This window comes from Orcinus orca, chromosome 6, assembly GCF_937001465.1.
Source record: "Orcinus orca chromosome 6, mOrcOrc1.1, whole genome shotgun sequence".
NCBI lineage: Eukaryota > Metazoa > Chordata > Mammalia > Artiodactyla > Delphinidae > Orcinus > Orcinus orca.
In genome coordinates, this window is record NC_064564.1 from 75,770,686 (window position 1) to 75,791,513 (window position 20,828).

At 40.3% G+C, this 20,828-nt stretch overlaps 1 protein-coding gene across 1 annotated transcript in view; it reads right to left on the reverse strand.

Annotated features, from left to right (window-relative positions):
• Window positions 1-20,828, reverse strand: part of TRPM6 (transient receptor potential cation channel subfamily M member 6) — a 193,416-nt gene that overhangs the window by 42,393 nt on the left and 130,195 nt on the right. The window contains exons 37-41 of the mRNA XM_033440262.2: window positions 20,461-20,512; window positions 15,860-15,966; window positions 5,257-13,319; window positions 5,116-5,149; window positions 4,083-4,148 (exon numbers count right to left, since the gene is read on the reverse strand). Coding sequence (XP_033296153.2) covers window positions 13,186-13,319; window positions 15,860-15,966; window positions 20,461-20,512 — 293 coding nt within the window. The 3' untranslated portion in view covers window positions 4,083-4,148; window positions 5,116-5,149; window positions 5,257-13,185. The remainder of the gene's footprint in view (window positions 1-4,082; window positions 4,149-5,115; window positions 5,150-5,256; window positions 13,320-15,859; window positions 15,967-20,460; window positions 20,513-20,828) is intronic.

Below are 20,828 nucleotides of genomic sequence, written 5' to 3' on the forward strand. Positions count from 1 at the left end.
GCTCCAAAACTGGGGGCCTTAGCAACCAAAAGTTTGTACTGCATTAACTGAGATGGGAGAGATTGTGGGAGAAGTAGATCTGGGGGGACATCAGGTGCTCAGGTATTAAATCAACTAAGATGTCTGCTAGACTTCAAGTCTACCGGTCAATGCCAAACAAGCATGTGGACATAAGGAACTGATACTCCAGGGAGTTTTTGTTTAAATGTGTGTGTGTGTGTGTGTGTGTGTGTGTGTGTGTGTGTGTGTGTGTTTTCCTTTCATATAAATGGGATCACACTTCACATACTGTCTTAACAACACAGATTTGCTTATAGATACAAAATGAATGAATGAAGCAATCAATCAGTGTACACTTACAAAGAGAGATGTCTGGATAAAGTTTTAATAATAGGGATCTCTAAGTGGTAAGATGGTGTGTGGCATGTATTTTGGGTTCTTCACTGCATTTTTTGAATTTTTTACAGTGAACATTGGATTGTCCTTCCAAATACAGTAACACGATTTTCAAAGGATGTTAGAGGAAATTTATTTTACATATAATAAATCCCGAAAGTGAATATGTCCTCCAACACAGAAAGTATACAATAACTACACCTTAGCACTTGTCTTCTGTTTCACACAAAGAGCTAAAATGAGTATGTACTGACATGAGTTTTAAACATTATGAATAACTCAATTTCACGTCATTTTGACGGGACCAGATGCCCTTTTGTATATTGATGATACTAGCTGAGCTCGAGCCTGTCTGTGGAGTAGGAGTATAGGTGTATTTTATATGTAAGCTTATACAAATATGTGTGTCTGCAATCTGTATTAGGACTTGGCAGGTGCCTTCCTCACCAGTGCTATAAGACTCCTTGCAAAAGAACCCTGCCTTTTAATGAGTTTACCATTAAAAAAAAATGGGACACTGCCTGGTTCCACAGTGTTAAATGAAAATAACATTCAGAGTTGAGTTAATCTGATTGCATAGGATCTATTTTCCCCCTTGCTGCAAATCAGAGCAGTTTTCAGCTAACAAGAATGGGTGCCCTACTTGAACGGGCAGGGGTACTGCTGCTAGTCAGAGCAGCCTTTAGCATGGCATTGCCATCATTACATCCCCAGGTTCGAGGCAATGAAACTCCAGGAGCGGCAAAGTCAAATCAGTTCAATTGTCTGATTGTTCATACTCATAAAGTGGGGAAGCTGGCAGGGGTCCGGCATAAAACTTGGAGTTCTGCACTGGAGCTCCTTTAAGGTAATTCATTGCCCTCTGCAGTAGCTTAAATCAGAAGGGCCAGCACAGTCACAGTAAATGCAGTTCCCCACACTGCTTGAGAGCAATATCGCAGATAGCCGGCTGCTATGCCAGATGTCAAAGGTGCACTAAAAGCACTTGTTTTTGATCTACCCCATTCCCGAGAAGTACAATGGATGGGCCTTTAAGCACTGCCATAAAAAAAGATTGTGATTAATGAAGCAGCACAACTTAATAAACCAAGTTGACTCCCGCTTCCTTCTCCTAGGCATTTTCACTGTCCACAAAGCCGTTCTTTTACTTAGCAGCAGGGACATGTAAAATGTTAATCATCAATCTGTGGGCCATTAAAGAAGTTGCTTTCCCTTTCTCAACTTGAAAACCAAGGGGGAATGATAATAGGTTTGGTTAACAGAGCCATTCACATAATGGAGATGTGTGGAGGAAAGCTTTGATAGAGTCAGCGTGGGAGTCTTGAGCACTAATCCATCCTGCTCTCTGGGACCAGGAGTTCAGAGCCTAGCTGAGGCTGGGAGGCTCAGGATGGAGACTGGGGGGAATGTCTTGATCTGGCTGGACCAACAGGAGGTTACTGCACCTGAGTGAGGCCCCAAATAAGATGAGAAGGCATGGACGCTTTCTGTGCCAGAAGAGCTGGACGAGGGCTGTAGGTATTGCCTGACCTTATCTGGCCTTTTTCCTCACAGAACAGAGGACCACAGCAGCCTTCCCAGGTAGGCAATGGCTGTGTTCCCTCCACCAGGTAAACTCTGGGTCATCCTCCGTGACCAACAGAACCGTCCCTTGCCCAGAGAGCAACAGAGTTTTCGGCGAATTCACCAAAACCCAATGAAATACTTTCTTTGCTGGAGTCAAAGGTATATCAGTCAGAGATACACAACTTAAAATTTTACCCATGGTTTAGGAATTGCTTTGGCAGGGGCAGGAGTCAGAGACACAGGGATCGGGCACATGGTCCACAAATGTTTGATATAGTTAACCAGTTAATTTTGGCAGGAAAAAGAAAAACTACTGGAAGACGGTATCAGGACATTTTGAAATGTCCATGGTGAGGAAAGGTGATGCTAAAATTAAGAACAGTTCACTGCATCTCTTTTCACTCCTTTAGGGAAACTCTTGGTCTTGTCTTGCCTTGGTAAAGAAAGCTTAGACTGCAAGCATGAGGAGATGCCTCGAGCTCCTAGAGAGAGTGTGTGCCTGATGACCCCAATGAGAGGAGGGCCGAGAACCCATGGCATTTTTAGAAGCTCTATCTGGTCAGCGAAGTGCTATTTCCCTGCTAGAACCTTTACCTTTCAGATTGAGAAAACTTCCATCAGCCATATCACAGATAATAATGATATTATTGGTGATATGAAGTGAATCTGGAAGGTATGAACAGTTAGAGCCCTTCCCAAAAAACCCTTAGAGCCAATTCTACTGACTGTAATCACTCGCTGAACTCTTAAGTTCCTGTGGGCAGTGTTTACATCACAGTCAGTGTTCTAAGGCCAAGCAGGTTATACTCAGTGGATGATTAATAAATGTCTGCTGAATTAATTAATTAACCCACAATTGATTATGTTTAAAGCATTTCCTAACTTCCCCAGCCTGCATAATAAAACTCATTTGCTAAAATTACATGAAAAGCTTTTATCAAATTTACCCATTGTTCTCAGCTTTATCTCATGCTACCTCCTACTATATCCCAATATGTACCTAGTTTCTAGGTATCCCAATACCTAGAGACTAGCTATACAACTATTTACCATTCCCCAAACATCTCTCCCAGCTGCTGTTCCCTCCACCAGGTAAACTCTGTGTCATTCTCTGTGAAGCCTTCCCTTCCCTCTTGAGAAAGGGAGTCCCTCTTTCACTGGAATTCAAAAGCATTTTGCAAATGCCCCAAGTTTAGCTTCTGGTGCAGTGAGGTTGTTTTACATGTCTGCCTTCTCACAGACCTGTGAGTACCCACCTTCCTAATCATGGCAAACACTAGGCACTTAGTGAGTCTTAGTTAAGTCAATAAATCAATGACTGAACCAGTAAAGTAACGGAGCAGACACTGGGGATTTACCCCAAAATCACATGTTCTGTCTAGTCCACCTATGCTCTGTCAGCCATGGCTCTAGGGGACTGAGAAATGAACAGATCGTAAATTTTCACAATAGTACTCTAAAAATGTCCTCAATTTTAAAATTTGATAAAGTGAAATGTTTCATGAAAATGTTTCAATTCCCCACCCACTGCCGTTCAAGAAATGGTCCAAGATGACTCTTAAAAATCATTTTCAAGCTTATGAATCCAAGCTTTAAAGTCAGAGCAATGCTTAAGTTCTTCTACTTTGTGGGAAAAGCATATGATAATTAACTCTCTTCATAAAATTTAGTTAATTTCCCATCTCTTATGTATATCCAAGTTTTCCACCTCCATCTTAGCTCTTGCCACAGTGAAAATTTACCATGATCATGGCCATTCAGTGTAGGAAATTAATTAACATTCTCCACAGGACCCTCATTTGTATAGTATATTAATAGGCTCCTTATGTAAATTTCTACTCTTACCTCACTGCTTATATGCCTGCTAGCTGGTTGTATGCAATTTAGAAATGAGGGCAAGAAATTTTTGATTTCATGTGATGCCGCTTAGAGGGATGGTGAGAAGGGAAATGGATGGAGGTCAAGCAGTGAGAGGAAAGTCACAATGGACATATTTTATAGCTGTCACTAAACTAACAGTGCTCAATAAAGCCAACTCTCATTCCAAGTAGACTTTACTTTTTGTGTCCAGTAGATTTTGCCATTATAAGTAAATTATAGGAAAACAAAAAGGAATATACCTGATGATATTGTGAAGATGCCTGGTCCAAGAAGATATGGAGTGTTAGTCAAAAGTGTTCCATGACCTAAATAAGGAGAACTTTGTATTAAACATTTCTGTAGAAAGAAAAAACCCCCACGCTCCAAAGCCCTCCCAAAGAACACTCCACCTTCCAGAGCCACACTCAATCAAGTGAAAAATTGGACCAGAATAAATAATCCTCAATTTGACACATTTTGTTAGCTGTCCATCAAACCCCTTTCTCTCTTTTTCTTGGACGCACTGCTACACTGCAGTTGCTAGCCTCTTTTGCAGGTAGGCAGGACTGTGTGATGGAGTTCTAGCTGATGGGATGTGAACAAAAGGATGTGTGCCACTTCTAGGGCTGACCCATAAAACCTCCCATGTGCTCTCTTCCCTTTCACGTCATTTTCCCTTTGGTGCCCGTCTGTTAAAGAGGATAGAACCACTTGTCAGCCTGGGTCCCCGAAAGACTGTGTGGAACAGAGAACTCAACCACTCGCCACAGTCTGTCCTGGAATGTTAAGTGAGAAATAAATGTCTATTGTGTCAAGTCATCACATTTTTGTGCCGATTTACTGTTGTTGCCCAGCCTCCCCTAATACAGAACCATTTAAATACTAGCATTCTAGGATCAATGTCATGAACTATTAGCCTTTTGTTTGAAAAGAGAAGCAGATGGGGGAGGTTATGCATGTGTGGGGGCAGACAGTATAAGGCCAATCTCTGTACCTTTTGTTCAGTTTTGCTGTGAACCTAAAATTGGTCATTTAAAAAAGCCTATTTTTTAAAAAGAGAGAAGCATCTCCAGCTCCACCAATCCTGGGTGGGAAACTGTTTTGGTGATAACATAAGAATATCTTCAATAATAATGATTAACAACTTCCCAGCATGACTATTGTGCGCCAGACACTGTACTAAGTGTTCCATGTACATTATCTCTAATTCTCAGACTACTCCTGCTTGGTAGACATTAGGTTACACAGATGAATCTGCTCTACAACATTTAGGTACAAGAAATGGCACATTACCTTATTTTCCTAAATCTAGAGAGAGGTCCGCTCTCTGCAAAAGGACAAAAGAGTTAGTCTCAGTCATATTTCGGGATTCCAAAACGTGTAAGAACAAAAGCAGTTCACCGGGTGCTTGAAAAACAGAGAAGGGCTTCTAACCTTGGCCATCAGGCCCACAGGCCCACGGGATCCACTCACAGGCAGGTGGCTCCACGTGCTCCATGACTAGCATGGACACGTGTTGTTCCCTGTGACTTCTCAGGCCATAGCTCTTAGTCAGTCCTGATATCCATGAACTGGCCCTTCACAAGCCCTATGCCTCTTACACAAAACACCATCATCTTCCCTGACTCCAGGAGTGAGTCTCTCTTCTCTTCTCAGGGTAGGCTTCCTCTGCCTCACCAGCTCCAAGTTCCAGCCCCCATCAATTTTCCAGATGTCTTGGTGAGCGGCTGTCATATTGGGACCTGCAACTTATGCAGTAAGCCATTACGGTCCTGAGGCAAGGGCATCCACCTACTGTCTTGGGATGGAGAATAGCAAGAAGAAAGGTAAGTCAGTATATTAACAGATCATCGTACCATATTCATATGATAAGCTGGGTTCAGAGAGGTTAATCAAGTTGCCCAAGGTAACAAATTATTCAGTGGCAGAGCTTCAGTTCAAACCTAAGTCCACCTGGTTTCAGGGTTTAGAGAACTTTCTACTATTCCATGAAGCCCCTTCTGGGACAATTCAAGGCATGCCAGAGGCTTAAGTGGCCTTTTATGACAACAGGAAATAATCACAAATCATCCTAAATAAAATGAAATATCTGAAAGACTCATTGAAATCCAAGTCTTACAGAGTCTTTTCACTGAAATCTCAACAGTCGCCCAAGCCTGGTATTCAAATAGCTACTTTCTGCTTATATAAACACACATATTATATACACACATACAAATAAGTAAAGTGAAATATTAAAATCATTAGTCATTAAGTTGCAATATCATTTTGCAACTAGAATTCTAAAATCAGATACCTAATGAATTATCCTCTTTGAAAAGCATAGACAAGTAAATCTTATTTGACCCATATGACAGCCTTATAAAGATTTCCTAGTTAAAGACTTATTCACACACAGAAACATCTGAATATTTTTTAAGAAAACAGAGAAGAAGTTTAATACAACAAGAGAACATTATTTGCCTTAACTCAAATTCAGTCATTATTAAGAAAAATGGTGATGACTTGGAAGGCCTGAGTTCTAGTCTCTCCTCAGACAATATAGTTATATTAACTTTGAGTGAAACACAATCTCTTTAAATCTCATTATTTTCATCTATCCTTTTAGTTCTCTCTCTTTTTTTTTTCTAATTCTACATTTCTGGAAAAATAGGTACCTCACTTAGGTAAAATTAATGACGTTTCTTGGTTCATATTTGCAGCCAGTGTGGTATAAAAAGATGTAACAGAAATAGGAAGTCAGAGAAAGGAAAATGAAGAGAGAAGAAGAAAGGAAGCATGGAAGGACGCAAGGAAGAGAGGGAGGGAGGGAAGACGTGAGAAAAATAATTCTCATTATCATCCATATTTCTCAAGGCTGGTCACTTTCAGTTCTTTGGAATCAGTCTGGATTGCACACTTTGGGTATTCCACTCCCACTGGAAGGCCCATACCTCTGGAGAAGATGGGATGAAACAGGATGTCTTAGCCTGAAACCATTCAATATGTGATTTATCTAACTCTGTTCTGATTCCACGCACTTCATGCAACCCTTTGATTATAATCCAGCTTCCAAGGCCTCCAGGGACACAGTGTGATGGTCAGACTGATAAAGGTTTTGTCGTTTGCATAGATTCTATTTCTCACTATAAATTGATAAACTGGAATGTCACTAGATGCTATCAAATAGTTAGCTGCTGCATTGACCAACAAATATCTAATTTTTTAGGAAGACATAAAAGGAGGACAGAAATGCAAGTGGAAACAGAAAAATTCATTGGCAGACACAGTGCCAGACTCAAAAGAACCCACTCATCATCTTGCACTTACCTTCTGATGATGACAAGAGGAAGTGCCTCTACCATGGACTCACACTCTATGAATGGCTATTTACTGTGCAGCAAAGATTTCCTTGACAATGACATGTACAGAGAGGACACAAGGTAACATTCCACAAATGCCAGTTTGGATTTTCTCATCCAGTGGCCTAAGTTAGGTCTGACTTCCAAATCTGTGTTTCAAACCATCATAGGGATTCACGCTCTAGTAATTCTAAGTGTGCTGGTTAGTATTGCCTAGCCATCTATGTCATTGATTTGATTGATCTTTAAATCCTGGCTCCTCCTTGGGTAGCTGACTTAATTAAGTTGCCTAACGTATAAGCAGCCTTTTCAAATCTTTGTAATGGGCATTTAGCACAATGCCTAGAACATAATGAGTGCTCAACACACATTGCCTATAATAATAATAATATTTTAAAAATAATAATATTTGTCATTGCTGGGCAATGACAAATCAGTATACTGTAAACTCCTTATTTGTTTTGGAGAGCCTTGAAGACAGAAATGGATCTTATCTCATAGGTCTAACCTTAGGGTCAGGACATAACACATGGTAAAGCTCAATGAGTATTTCTTAAATAGGATATATATGGAAGTTGTACAAAACTAAGGACTACACTGTACATCATCACCATACCTCTCTTCCAATCCCCAGAAGCCCTTTAGCAGTAGGCAAACACCCCATGTCATGAAGCCCGGCCCATGTTTGTTTTCCTCTGTAACACTCAGGTGATCTCCAGAACACATCACTCTCTACTCTCTCAATAAAATAATTCACCAGTCCTGCTACCATCCGTGATATTCTCTGTCCTCTCCCACAGCAGATACATGCAACCAATGGTCATTCCTCCTCCTTCTCTCCATTGTTGTTGCCAGCATCTCTGCTCCCCAAGTCCCTTTCTACAAAATTCCAGGGGCAAGTAGAGAATTCCATGGCAACACACTGTAACAGTTTTCTGGGACTGCCATAACAAAGCAGCATAGACTGGGTGACTTAAACAAGAGAAATTTCTTTCCTCCGGTTCTGGAAGCTGGGAGTCCAAGACGTCAGTGTGTCTGGTTTCTTGCGAGCCTCTCTCCTTGGCTTGGAGGTGGCTGCGTTCTCTCGGTCTTCACGCGATCATCACTTTCAGTGTGTCTGTGTCCTAATCTCCTCTTCTTATAAGGATATCAGGAATATTGAATCAGGGCCCACCCTAATGACCTGATTAAAACTTAATTACCTCTGTAAATACCTTATTTCTAAATACAATCATATTCCGAGGTAGTGGGGGTTAGGATTTCAACACGATTCAGCCCATAACACACACCAAGGATTTCTTTTGGTTACCAAAGCATCCTGAGGTTCTGTGACTTCTTACTGGTGACCAATATGATAAACAGAAAAAGATTCATTAGAAGCCAAAGTGCAATCACATGACACCAATGATGATTCCCCCAAATCCCTCCAGTGAAAGGCAATTATTATGTCCACATTTGGACAGTCATTAGCCAAAGGGTTTCTACCATAACAATTGTAAGGACTTTCTGACTAATATAGCAGGTGGAATTTCTAAAGGTTCAAAATGAAAACAAAAAACAAACAAACGAAAACCACTAGGGGAAGACGAGAATTCTAAAGGAAGTTAGTTACTAAAAGACACTGGCAAGCCATAGGCAGAATTTTCTTACTATTAAACAGCACTACACTGACAAAATCTAAATCTAATTAAATTTTTTGTAAAACATCAACCTTTGCAAATATCAAGATTCTGAACCTGCTCTTTTTTCATTCCTAAAAATATCACCAATGATGGTGTCAGATTTGGACTTTACCTATCCTGGAAGGCTTTCTTTGGGCAGAAGGTGGCAAAAGACATTAGCTGTGTAAACCTAAATCCATCAATAAACAAAATAAGTAGGAGACACTGTAAAATGGTGAACATCCTGATTTTGAACTACTTTAATTAAGTTTCAAAACAAAAAGGGGGCAATGAGCTTTTTCCCCTTGGAAAGAGAGAAACAGCAGAAACCACTTTTGTGTTTATACTGAAACAAGTCCACTGAGCATCCTCTGTAAACATGAAATAATGGTCACATAATATGAAAAATGAAAACCCCTTATTACTTATTGAACTGGATCCCATGCTCACGAGAAGCCTTTCAAATGAGATTCTCAAAGGACCTTATAAATACTCTCTCATTATTGTTTGCCTTTGTTTGAAAAGGTAAGGCAAGTTACCTCATCTCATTGCAGAGTTAGGGTTTAAGACAAAGGTTAAAAGAATTATATAAAGTTAAACCAAATCGGCCAATGATAGAGACCAAGGGTTGTTATCTCTTGAGGACTGAAAGTTTCTTTTTGAAAAATTAAGCAACTTAACTAATTATTTTTAGGAGAGCATTTCATTATCTGTATATCAAGGTCCAGGAAGAAAAATCACAAAATAATAACTATGCTAAATAAAAAAATCAGTGTGGTTTCCAGAACCCTTTCTATTCTGTGTACCCATCCATGTGGCTGGAGATCTGAAATGCTATTTAAGTCTCATTTTCCTTCAGAAGCTAACCTCTGTGGAATAAAATGCTGCTAAGGGAGAAAAAAATCTTTTCTGTCATTTGACTTTAACTTATGATAAATTAGCTTCAACTAGTTTCTTAGAAAATTGCCCAAGAAATGACTACAGAAAATTAAATACCAAGACTTCAAAGAGGCAAACACACAGCCTTCAAATTCCGACCTCAGAGAATAATCCTCCCTTTCTCATGCTTTGGAGAGATGTGAGTAAAGAAATCATACTAGGGCATGGTAATGAACCATCTTTCAAATGACTTTTCTATCAATCTTCTTTTCAAAGGGTAATAAAGTGATGATTATTTCTAGGCAGTTTCTGGGAAGTTATCATCTCATTTCAATAGTCACCAGTAAGAAGGACGGTACTCTGGTATTATCGCCACAACGATAAGGGCAAGAACTGGTTGAGAATTCAACAGACAAGGTGTAGGTTGTTAAAAGCTATTTCCTGGAAAATTAAAACAGAGAGAGATCAAAAGAATTGTGTTGGGTCTTAAGGAATTGGTAATCATTCCCTTCTAGATTAAAAATGCAAATCTGATTTATTAACTAGTGAATGAAATCCATTATCATGTGAGGGTTTTATTATTTCTTTCAACAAATAATGTTGAAAGCTTATTATGTGCCACACTTCGTGCTAGATGCCGGTGACTGATGGAGAAGGGTAACAAGCCATGGCAGGAGCATCTGTGTCATGACTTCTAGAAACTGAGTGATCCGTCTCAACTAAAACAGTAACAACAAATTTTTTTTTTCAATTTTTGATTAAATGGTTGGTAGGGAAGTTTTAGTCACCCAGTACTTGTTTTGCAAAGCTACAGAAAATAAGAGGGTGAGGAACACCCAAAACTATATCTGATCTCATTCCCCAGAGTTGTTAGAAGCTTTAAGATGTCGTGGGGCAAAAGTCACTCCAGGAATGTACAGCCCCATGGAGGGGAATACCCATGCACAGGATGCCTTCAGGAAGGACTCCCCGGAACCTGGCTGCTTCTCTGGTCCCCAGGTTCAGATTTCCATCTGTGAGATTGGCTAAGGGCTCATACAAGGATTATGCAATCCATTTTTCCTCAGTGGTTCCTAAAACCAGCCCCATCTATGTCCTTTTATTTGCCCTAATTCTCTTATTCCAGTCTGAACCTACTGCCCACTGGCAGATAGGGTATGGAATACATCTCTGGATTCAACATTTGCCCAGAAGTCAAATTTTTTAGCACTCACCAGAAATCCAAACTTGTAACAACAACCAAAAAAGAAAGAAACGTGAGATATAACACTTTCTGAGGGCAAAGAAATGTTATGTTCATTGCACCCTCATCACTTACACACCACAGGGAAGGCACTTAATAAATATCTGTTGAATAAAATTAACTAAATGGATGAATTCATTCATTTGTGGTCATGAATCAAAGTCATGATTGTCACATTGGTATCTGCATGCAAGCTATCCCACAGTGACCTCTGCCCAGCAGCTGGTTCACCTTTTTAAAATGTTATTTGGGTGATTTTTCTTAAAAAGAGAGTGAGAAAATCATAACACAGAAAATTAAAATCAAAATGTGTTTTTTCAAGTTCCATTCCAGGTAACAAATATTTGACCAATGAATTAATGCTTTTAGTTTGGCTTGGATAGGCAAATTGCCTCCTTCCAATAGTTGAACACGGCTCTGAAGTGAGCACAAAGAGATCCCTTATTGATTTGCAGAATAGGATAAAGCAGTTAAGCTCTGAAAAAAGCATTAACATTTTATCCTCATTGCCAATCAAGAAATCACCCAAGTTTCCCACCTCCCACCACCCCAAAGACCAAAGTAAAAAGGCTGTAAATCAGCCCTTGCGCATCTCACAAGAGCCAGACACTATCTTTGGCAAATCAAATCGTTGGCTTTCCATCCCCCTATCCCTGGGCAACATTTCCCCAAAGTATAACCTCAGAAGGCAGGAGTGTTGATTTAAAAAGCAAGCCAGCTAATGTAAGGGCTAACGAGAAAGATAAGTTGAAAATTTCAAATCCAGGAGGTCTGTTGCTGGTAGATTGGAACGCTTTATAATGAGGAAAGGAGATGCAGGAAGAGTGGGGAGAAGATTTCCAGCCCTCCAACTCCTCCTTGTGTGAACAGTTTGTGCTTGTTCTGAGGTAGGGTGACCCTGATAAGTGCGAAAGAGGGATGACCGATCCCCCAAATATGCTGTACAGCAGGGGTCCCTGACCCCCGGGGCCACGGACCAGGACCACGGACCAGGTCTGCGGCCTGTCAGGAACCAGGCTGCACAGGAAGAAGTGAGCAGCGAGTGAGCAAAGTTTCATCTTCCGCTCGCCATCACTGGCATTATTGCCTGAACCATCCCCCCCATCCCCCACCCCCCGCAACCGGTCCGTAGAAAACCTGTCTTCCACGAAACCTGTCCCTCGTGCCAAAAAGGGTGGGGACCACTGCTGTACAGTGTGGCTTCCAGGGACCCTTTCTTCAGGCCACTGAAACCGATTACATGTGCTCAGGCCATACTTAAAATATACACTCCAGCACTCGTTAAAGCCACCAGAACTCTGTATTTCAACCAGGCGATTACCTGTGAAACGTGTTTTCATTCAAAAACCCCATCTTTCCTCATAGGACCTGACATAAAGTAATTTAGCTTGTAACATTATATACCCAGCTTTGAAAAAGAGAGTAATACTTTAGAGGCTGGCTTAGTCAACTCTCTAACCAATAGTGTCCCTGAGCGTAAGGGAAGGGACAACATTTCTTAATGATTTCTAGTTTTATATATCCTTGTTCCCTTAAAAAAAAAAGGATGCAGGGGCGTTTGTTTTAGATTTCCCTTTCCTCTCTTCCAGGGAAACCTGAAATGCCCGGTTATCATATGATTCACTGACAATATTGAAACCCATCTAGATTTCACCAGGATGCTAACATTTTACTGGTTAGTTTGTACTGGAGCGTGCTCCAGCCTGTGCAAATACACCCTTACTCCGTTGTTTTCCTTTGTGTCGCTCTTCAAAGCCCTATGCTGCTGGAAAGGAGAGGAGGGAGTCAAGTGACTTTTTTATGTACATATATACATAAATACAATATGTGGGTGAGGTGATGAATAGTAGTGGAGGTTAGAGTCTGCACACATAGTAAGAAAATAAATTAAATTTATCTGCCTGGTTCTTTAGTGCCCAGCATTCTGCACAAGGAATGAGGTATGAAGAGCAGCATTCCTGGCTGAGTCATCTGTCTTCTTGTGCAACTTGAGAATGACGAACACACGCAAAGCACCCCGCACACAGGTCAATATGTAGGAGAAGCCGTTCATCATACACCAGTGAGGTCCTTGGGGAGGGGAGACATGAGGCTCAGAAGGCATGTCCCAGGAGGCCCTCAGGGTAAGGCCATCCCGGCAGAGGCTCTGACATAACCAGTGTTACATCAATCAATCTATGTTACCATAGAGTTCATAGAAGGGAGGGCAAGGGCTGTCATCTTCTTACTTCTCCCTTTCTTACAATCGTGTGAGGTCTTCTGGAGAATTATTACCCTCTTCCTCTGCTGGAGTCTCCTCAGCTGGTTCAGTTTTGATTTCAAGTCCAAAGGCGGAATTTATCCTTCCGGGGGAATAGTCATTTCTTTTTAAATCTGCAAGGAAGACAATTAAGACAGTTACAGAGAATCCTTAAGAACATAATATTCACACAGATAGATTGGACTTCAGGACTTTAGGCCAAGTGCTCAGAGAGGACTCTGCTCCCTCGGGCCACTGATATGTGAAACTCAAACCCTCAACCATGTCCAAATTACACCCCACCATGCACATGTGTGACTCTAACTCCCCAAGGCTGTGTTTACTGGGGCAGGGGAGGCAAGCTTTGGTTGCTTGACTAAATACACGGTGCCCTATAAGACATGACCTGCCCAGAGTTAAGTGAGGCCAAACTGGAAACAGGGCATTTTCACTTGTTGAATGATGGCAGAGCCAGAGAGTGCAGCCAAAATGGTGGACTCGGGACGTCAATGGTCAGTTTTCTGCAACAAAGCTGTACCTCAGGATTGGCTGCACCTATAAAGACTTCATCCAATTATCAGATCTTATGCTTCCTGAAGGCTCCTCCTTTAATTTCACAGGGAAATCATCAAAAGAAATCATTAATAAAGGTAACCCTTGGGGAGAAACTTATGGAGGAGAGTGACCTTTAAATGTTTGTAAACCACTGTATGCTGTGTTGATTAAATTTGTTAACCTTAAACATGCATTCCTTGTATTATTTTTTAATGTTAAATGGGGATTATCTGGACATAAAACTAATACATATTATAGTTTAATAATAACCAACAGTAATTACATCACTTCAACCCTCACGCCAAATTTATGAGATAGGTGCTATTATCCCCAGCTTACAGATGAGAATGAGGGCCAAGGTCACAAAACTAGCAAAAAGCATTTCTGGGATGTGAGCTCAACCTATGAATCCCATGCTCTTATACTATCCTGAACTGCCTCTCTTAAAAAAAAAAAAAAAAGAAAAAAAAAGTAAAACATAAACAAAAAGAAAAATCACCCCAATCCTGTTTTCCGAGCTAAACTTTTTAAAATTCAAATTACCAAATGTTCAAGTAAATCAGGATATTTTTTTATCTCCATTTAAATGTGTTAACTAAGGTTTTGAAAGGAAGCAAGGATTAGGTCCAGAAATGGAGAAATTATTGAATTACTCAAAAGCCACCATGGTAGGGAAAGAACGAAAGGAAGAAAGGAAGGGAGGGAGGGAGGAAATCTTAATCATATGGAAGAGCTAACTGGATGGAAGCAGTGAGTTATGCCTCAAGGCCCCCTTTCTCCTGGCTGACCAGATACAGTCCCTGATCAAGAATGAGAAGCTGCCCTGCCCAGGAAACAATGAATCAGTCCTGGGAAGAGGTCAGCGCCTGAGGATGCTGAGTTAATGGGCTGGACTCCAGCCTGCAATCACAGGATGGAGATATGTGTCAGCTCCTGCCTCCCACAGGGCCCTTACCTGGGGGCCTGGATGCCACTAAGCCCAGCCCCCTCTCCTTCCTGGGCTCCTTCTGACCAGAGGAGGCCAGTGGGCAGCTTGGCCAATGTGCTATGGACTGATCTCTTTGCCCAGTTCTTCTGGGTGGTTTGTGAGAAGGGGTCCTGGGCAGCTCCAAGAAGACATCGAGACCCCTCCTGTCTGTACTGCTCCAGTCTGATGTCCCCACCACCACCACCCCTGGCTAATAAGCTATTTCCCACAGGAACTGGAATCTGCTCCACCCCCTAGTCTTCTGCTACCTCGTGCCCACAAGGGCAACTCCTACCTCTAACTCCAACAAGATTAGAAAGTGCCTTTCTTTGTTGTAAATTTACACCTACTCCATCCCAGGTTACAATGGATATTACTGATTTCCAATTCAGGGTTTGATCATTTATGATAAGGCTAGAAGGGCTACTCAGCTTAAAAGACGTGAAATTCCATTCTAAGGACAAGTGTGGCGCAACCTTAGAAAATTAGTGAGCAAGCTGAGACAGACATAAAGCATCCCTTCTGAGATAAAAGGAAAAAATGCAGCAGAGCTGGGGCTGCCAATCTGGGGGACACAAACCTCCAGCCGCTTACTTTTATGTTAGAAATATTTTTCTGTGCTGACTCTATTAGTTTCAGAGAAAGTGTGTCATATTATCTAATCAGATTTTTAAAATATACCTTGTGATGTATGTTGAAAGTGGCAGGTTTTTATAGTGAAAAGCACTACTTTAATTGATAGCTGTTGTTTCCCTCCATGCCACACCCTCCCAAGTGTCCAATGAGTAAATAAGAATAGAATAGAAACTCTGTGGGCACCACTCAAGACCCAAAGGGGAGGGGGCGGGGCGGGGAACAGAGACCTGCCTCTGTCCAATTTTGCCCCAATTAAGTAGGAGGAACTTTTCCCTTGGAGAGACTGTGACAAGTATTGGGCCCAATGTTGTTTTATCACATTTTGGCAGAACCTGAAGTAAATCCCTGTCCTTTTAATCCCTTTAGAGACTTGAAAAATTTGCAGTCAGAAAGTCAGGCCTCAACTGCGAATGAGATAAAAATGTGATTAAGATTTTCTACTCTATCCCAGGTTACAATGGATGTTGTTCAATGAGAGATTTACTTAGAGAAAAATAGAATCGTTTGGGGGCATACCCGGGAGTTTGAGCTTCCGGCAGCAGGAGTTGCAACGATGTTTTGCAATGAAGTTTCTAATTGCATCTTCCCCTAAATTGGCTGGTCCAAACACCATTCCTCTTGATCTAGAGGAAATATCAGAATATCAATTAGATCACAGCTCAGAAAAAGGAGCTCAACTAGGATTCTCTGAGATACCGAACAGTATCCCATAGTAACCCAGTAAACTTGAAGGAGCCAACAAAGAACAGAGCACTTTGGGGAAGCAACAATGTTAGGTTTGCAAATTTAAAATTCAAATGCACTTCAATCTTTGTACCCAACTCCAAGACCTACTGTGAAACTCATTTCCACGCTAATCTGATAGAAAAGTGAATTTTCTATGTACCACATTAAAACAAAATACAGTGAGACCCTTTTTAATGCATATGAGATGAGAGAATGACATTCATTACCAACTGGTCTACTAGAATACCCGAAAGGTAAGTATAAAGTAAAATAAACTTGGTATTGGAACACCCCTTCTGAAAAAATTGATATGCATTGTTTCAAACCCACATACTTTTCTGAAAATAACCAATGTCCTCAAACACAAAAGCCCGACAAAACCCGAAACCCAGTATTCATGGCTCTTTTGATGGCTACTTCTACCCTGCAAACTGCTATAGCTGGGCTCTTTGTGAAAAGATAAGACAACTAGGAGATGATGATTTTGTGGAAGTAAATCAGTATATTTTAGGCACATTTTTAACACTCTATAATTATAATAGATCCTTAGCAGATTTTAGGATCAACGTTCATCCATTATTTGATCATTCACAACCATTATTCTTCGGCTGACACTCTACACACCAAGGAATAGAGCACACCAGAAACACTTCCAAAGAAACTTTATGAAAGCTAATATTTTATTTTAATGACATGCAGAGTGGGAAACAGCACATTTTAAAATCTGAACTCAATTACTGCTCTTAAATACCACGTCTTAAGAAAAAAGAAAAGCAAACTATCACAAAAGGAAACAATAAATTTCGCTTCTAAGGAATGCGGTTTTTCAAAAGGGATGTGGTGTAAAAATGGACTTTTCCATCTGAGTATTGAAACATTTATCTCAATTTCCACTTCCTTTTGGCAGAATAACAGTAGCTGCTCTGAAGATGTGCCAAGCTCAGAATGAGGGCTGATGTCAGTTTGATCTCAGATTGCCTCTTTGCTCTGAGGCGAGTAGGTGGAGGAAATCTCTCGGGAAGACAACGTGAACAGACACCCAGGATTAACTTTCCTGGTCACTCAATCGCCCTTACAAAATACGGCTCTGGTGGTATTTACCAGGCTGCATAAGCTGCCTCTGTTAACTATTCCTCTTTCAATCCATCTGGTAAGGAACCACTTCTATAAGGTGAAACCAAATATGGCAAAGAAATAGAAGCACGCAATATTTAGTACTGGAACTCTATGATGCTGATAAAGTGAAAAATGAAGGCGTTATTTTAGTCATTAAAACTGAAGAATTCCTTTTATCGTCTCTCTGGCATGACCCTGTTGGAATATTTCACTCCTTTGCATTCCACGCTGCCTTTCCTTCCCCCCAATAAAGCATGAAAGTTCCCAACTTAGAAATGTAACATTGATTCTCAGATAAAGGCTGTAAGCAAAACTGTTTCCCTCTATGAGCTTTGTTAAAGTTAAGACAAAAGAATCAAAATTACTATAATATGTATGTATCAGGCATTCGACCACTCCCTGTGCAGGGGAGAGTGAAGGAGGATTGTAGGGACATTCATACGCCATGCCTACAGCCTTGCAGTCTCAGATAACAACGTTTGAAAAAATATACAACTGTTTTCCAGATTTTTCACAGCACAGAAGAGCAGGAGGTAGCTTGGTTCCACCTTCAAGGAAATGCTAATTAGTGCCATGTACACAGAGATTTACTAAAGAACATCTCATCATCATCATCATCATTTCATACTTGTCAAATGCCCAAAACCATCAAGGCAGTTAAGTGAAAAAAAAGGTGCAATCCCAAACTACCAATAACACTGAGGCAGCCTCCACTGAAGGTCAATGACCTGAGGAACCAAGTTAAGTGGCCAGAAAGCATTTGGGGGAGCAGGTCTGATGACTTTGTCTTCATGTGCAAAAGGTTGGGGAAAGTTAAGAGACAAAAGGCATTAGAGACAATATCAGAATTTGCACCACAAAACATCTTTCCTTTTGGTAGAGGATCATTCCCTTTCATTGACCCCCTTCTCCTCATAGGCTAGTTGCCATCTCCACTGAGCTTCAGTTTTCTCATTTGTGAACTGGGATTGAAGACACTTCCTTCCAAGGTTGTTGTTAAGAATAAAACAACATGTGAAAGCACTTGCTTCTCAAACTTTAATTTATACCAAAACACCTGAAGATCTTATGAAAATTGAGATTCTATTCAGGAAGTCTAGGGAGGGTCTTGAGAGTCTGTGTTTCTAACAGTCTCCCAGGTGATGCTAATGCTATTGGTTCATGGCCCGTGCTTTGTGTAGCAAAAGTTTAACAAATAGACGGCATCCCAAAATGTGAGCCTCATTGAACTGATTGATGTAATTCACCACATTGTGAGAAAATAATACTTATTATCTTCACCATGAAGACCAACTGCACCCAAAATTAGGTGACCCCACAAAACAGGCTACAGCGATACCAATCTATCAGCTTCCAAAGTTTATGACATCCTCAAGTCATAAAAAATAAAGTTTGACATAAGACAGAGGCTCCCAATCCTGACTGTCCATTAGAATCACATGGGGAATTTTTGAAAAATACAGACATCAGGGTCCTATACTCCGAGATTCTGACTTGATGCTAATTCTGAGCAGCATTTTTTTTTTTTAAGTTCCCTAGGTGACCCTAATAGAAATTGAGACCCACTGGCCTATAGAATGCAGTTAAATACTCAACTGTCAAGAGGAATAATATAATCTTCTTAGAATTCTAAAAGTTGGAAATATTCAGGTCATATTACATATATATACCAAGGTCAAAATTTAATAAGTGATAGAGTATACATCAACTTGATCCATTTTACATGCAAAAAAAAATTTTACTGCCAAATTATAAAGGAAGTACTTGTAATACAGGTTCCTACTAAAAACCCTTGGGCACACTGGGCTGCTGAAGAAATAATATGTATTTTTAGCCAAAAACACTTCAACTCTGCTACAGTGAAAAATAACAAAGCCTTTATCTGTACCCTAAGGGTTACAACATGAACTCCATGGTCAAATATCATGGGATCTGGATTCACAGGAGCAACATGGCTCACCTTTATCTTCTCTAGCTCTCTTAGTTCACAGGGTAGCTAATACACTTTTAGATGTACCTCTTTGCATAGATGCCTACAAATGGTACCATATTTAGATTAAATTGTTCAGTAAAAGAACAGCGCATTAAAGCAGTGAATATTTACAATATGAGTCCAATAGGAGGGAAGTAAAAGTTTCAGATTTCATCATATATGAATTGCCCACTTATATAATTATATGTGTGTGTGTGTGTGTGTGTGTGTGTGTGTTTTACAACCCAGGGGCCAAGTATAGACATTTAGGACGACTAAGAAATTAGAATTTTGTATGCTAGCACTTCTCAGAGTGTGGGCACTAGGCCAGCAGAATTAGAATCATCTGGGAACTTGTTACATTATTTGGACCCATCCCAAACCCACTGAATCAGAAACCGGGGTAATCAAAGGCTGGGGGTAGGGGGCAGCAATCTGTGTTTTAACAAGCTCTCCTGGTGACTATGATGAAAGCTCATGTTTGAAAACCACTGTCATCTGCCATGTTGATCCTCCCTTAATCATCACCATCTCTTCTTTTTACTCCACCTTTAACAGAAGAATACCACCTCCTCTACTGCCAAGTCTTCCCAAAAGCCTGCTTATGGGATAAAATGCCCATGGGAATTCAAAGGCTAGGCAGATGACTCATCCTTCTATATAATTTACACTTCAGTCCTGAATTAACAATCTGATGGCTCCATATTTAAGCCCCACTGTTTTGTCCTCTCATAGATTTGCTGCTACTGAATACCACACTTCATGCCCTCAGCTTTCATTTTATAGGCATGTAATGGAAGACAGTGCCCATGATAAGATGCAATGACTCCACTGTGATGACAACAAGGAAACTGTGCTTCTCCTATGACATTAATTGTTTTCATGTCAAAGCCTAAGGAGGCTGAATTTACCCATATTTCTCTTTTGTCTGGGCCACTAGAAAACTCAGAGGCAAATTTGCAAGAAAGTTCTGCCCACTGCATTGGTCTTTATACATAGTTTCCATTTTTGTGTACTAACAACTCCAGATTTAATCTTATTTTATTTCCTTATTTTCTTTTTGCCCCTATTTCCTAATCTATGCATTCTTTAAAATCTTATTGTATTTTAAATCTTATTGTATTTTATTGTATTGTATTTGGATGTAGATATTCTTGGATATAGATATAGATACAGATATAGATAAAAGGGACATCAAAATCTTTCTAGGATCTAGGCAAGATATAGAAATGTTTAAAAATTATTTTTAAGAAACCATGTACAATGTGTTAAATGCAATTTTCTAAATGATAAATTAACTTACTGTTTTTCTTCAGGTTTTATAACAGATGGATCTGTCAAATTTTCTCCAACACCTCCAAAGAAAAAGAAAATTCATTTACCAAATGGGGAATTTCATTTTCTCAGAAATTCAAGAAAATAATAACCAAATTTAAAATTCTTTCTTATACCTACCTTCTTTCCACCCTGTAGTAAACTCAACATCATGTGAATTAACTCTACTACTAACTAGACACCCACCCTGTAGTAAACTCAACATTATGTGAATTAACTCTACTAAATTGTCCAGGCAAGTTTGAAAACTTTAGTTGATGCCCTGTCGCCCGCAACCCCCTCTATCATGCTGCAATAAACCACTAGGCTACAAAAAAGTGTTTTTGTGATGTGTTC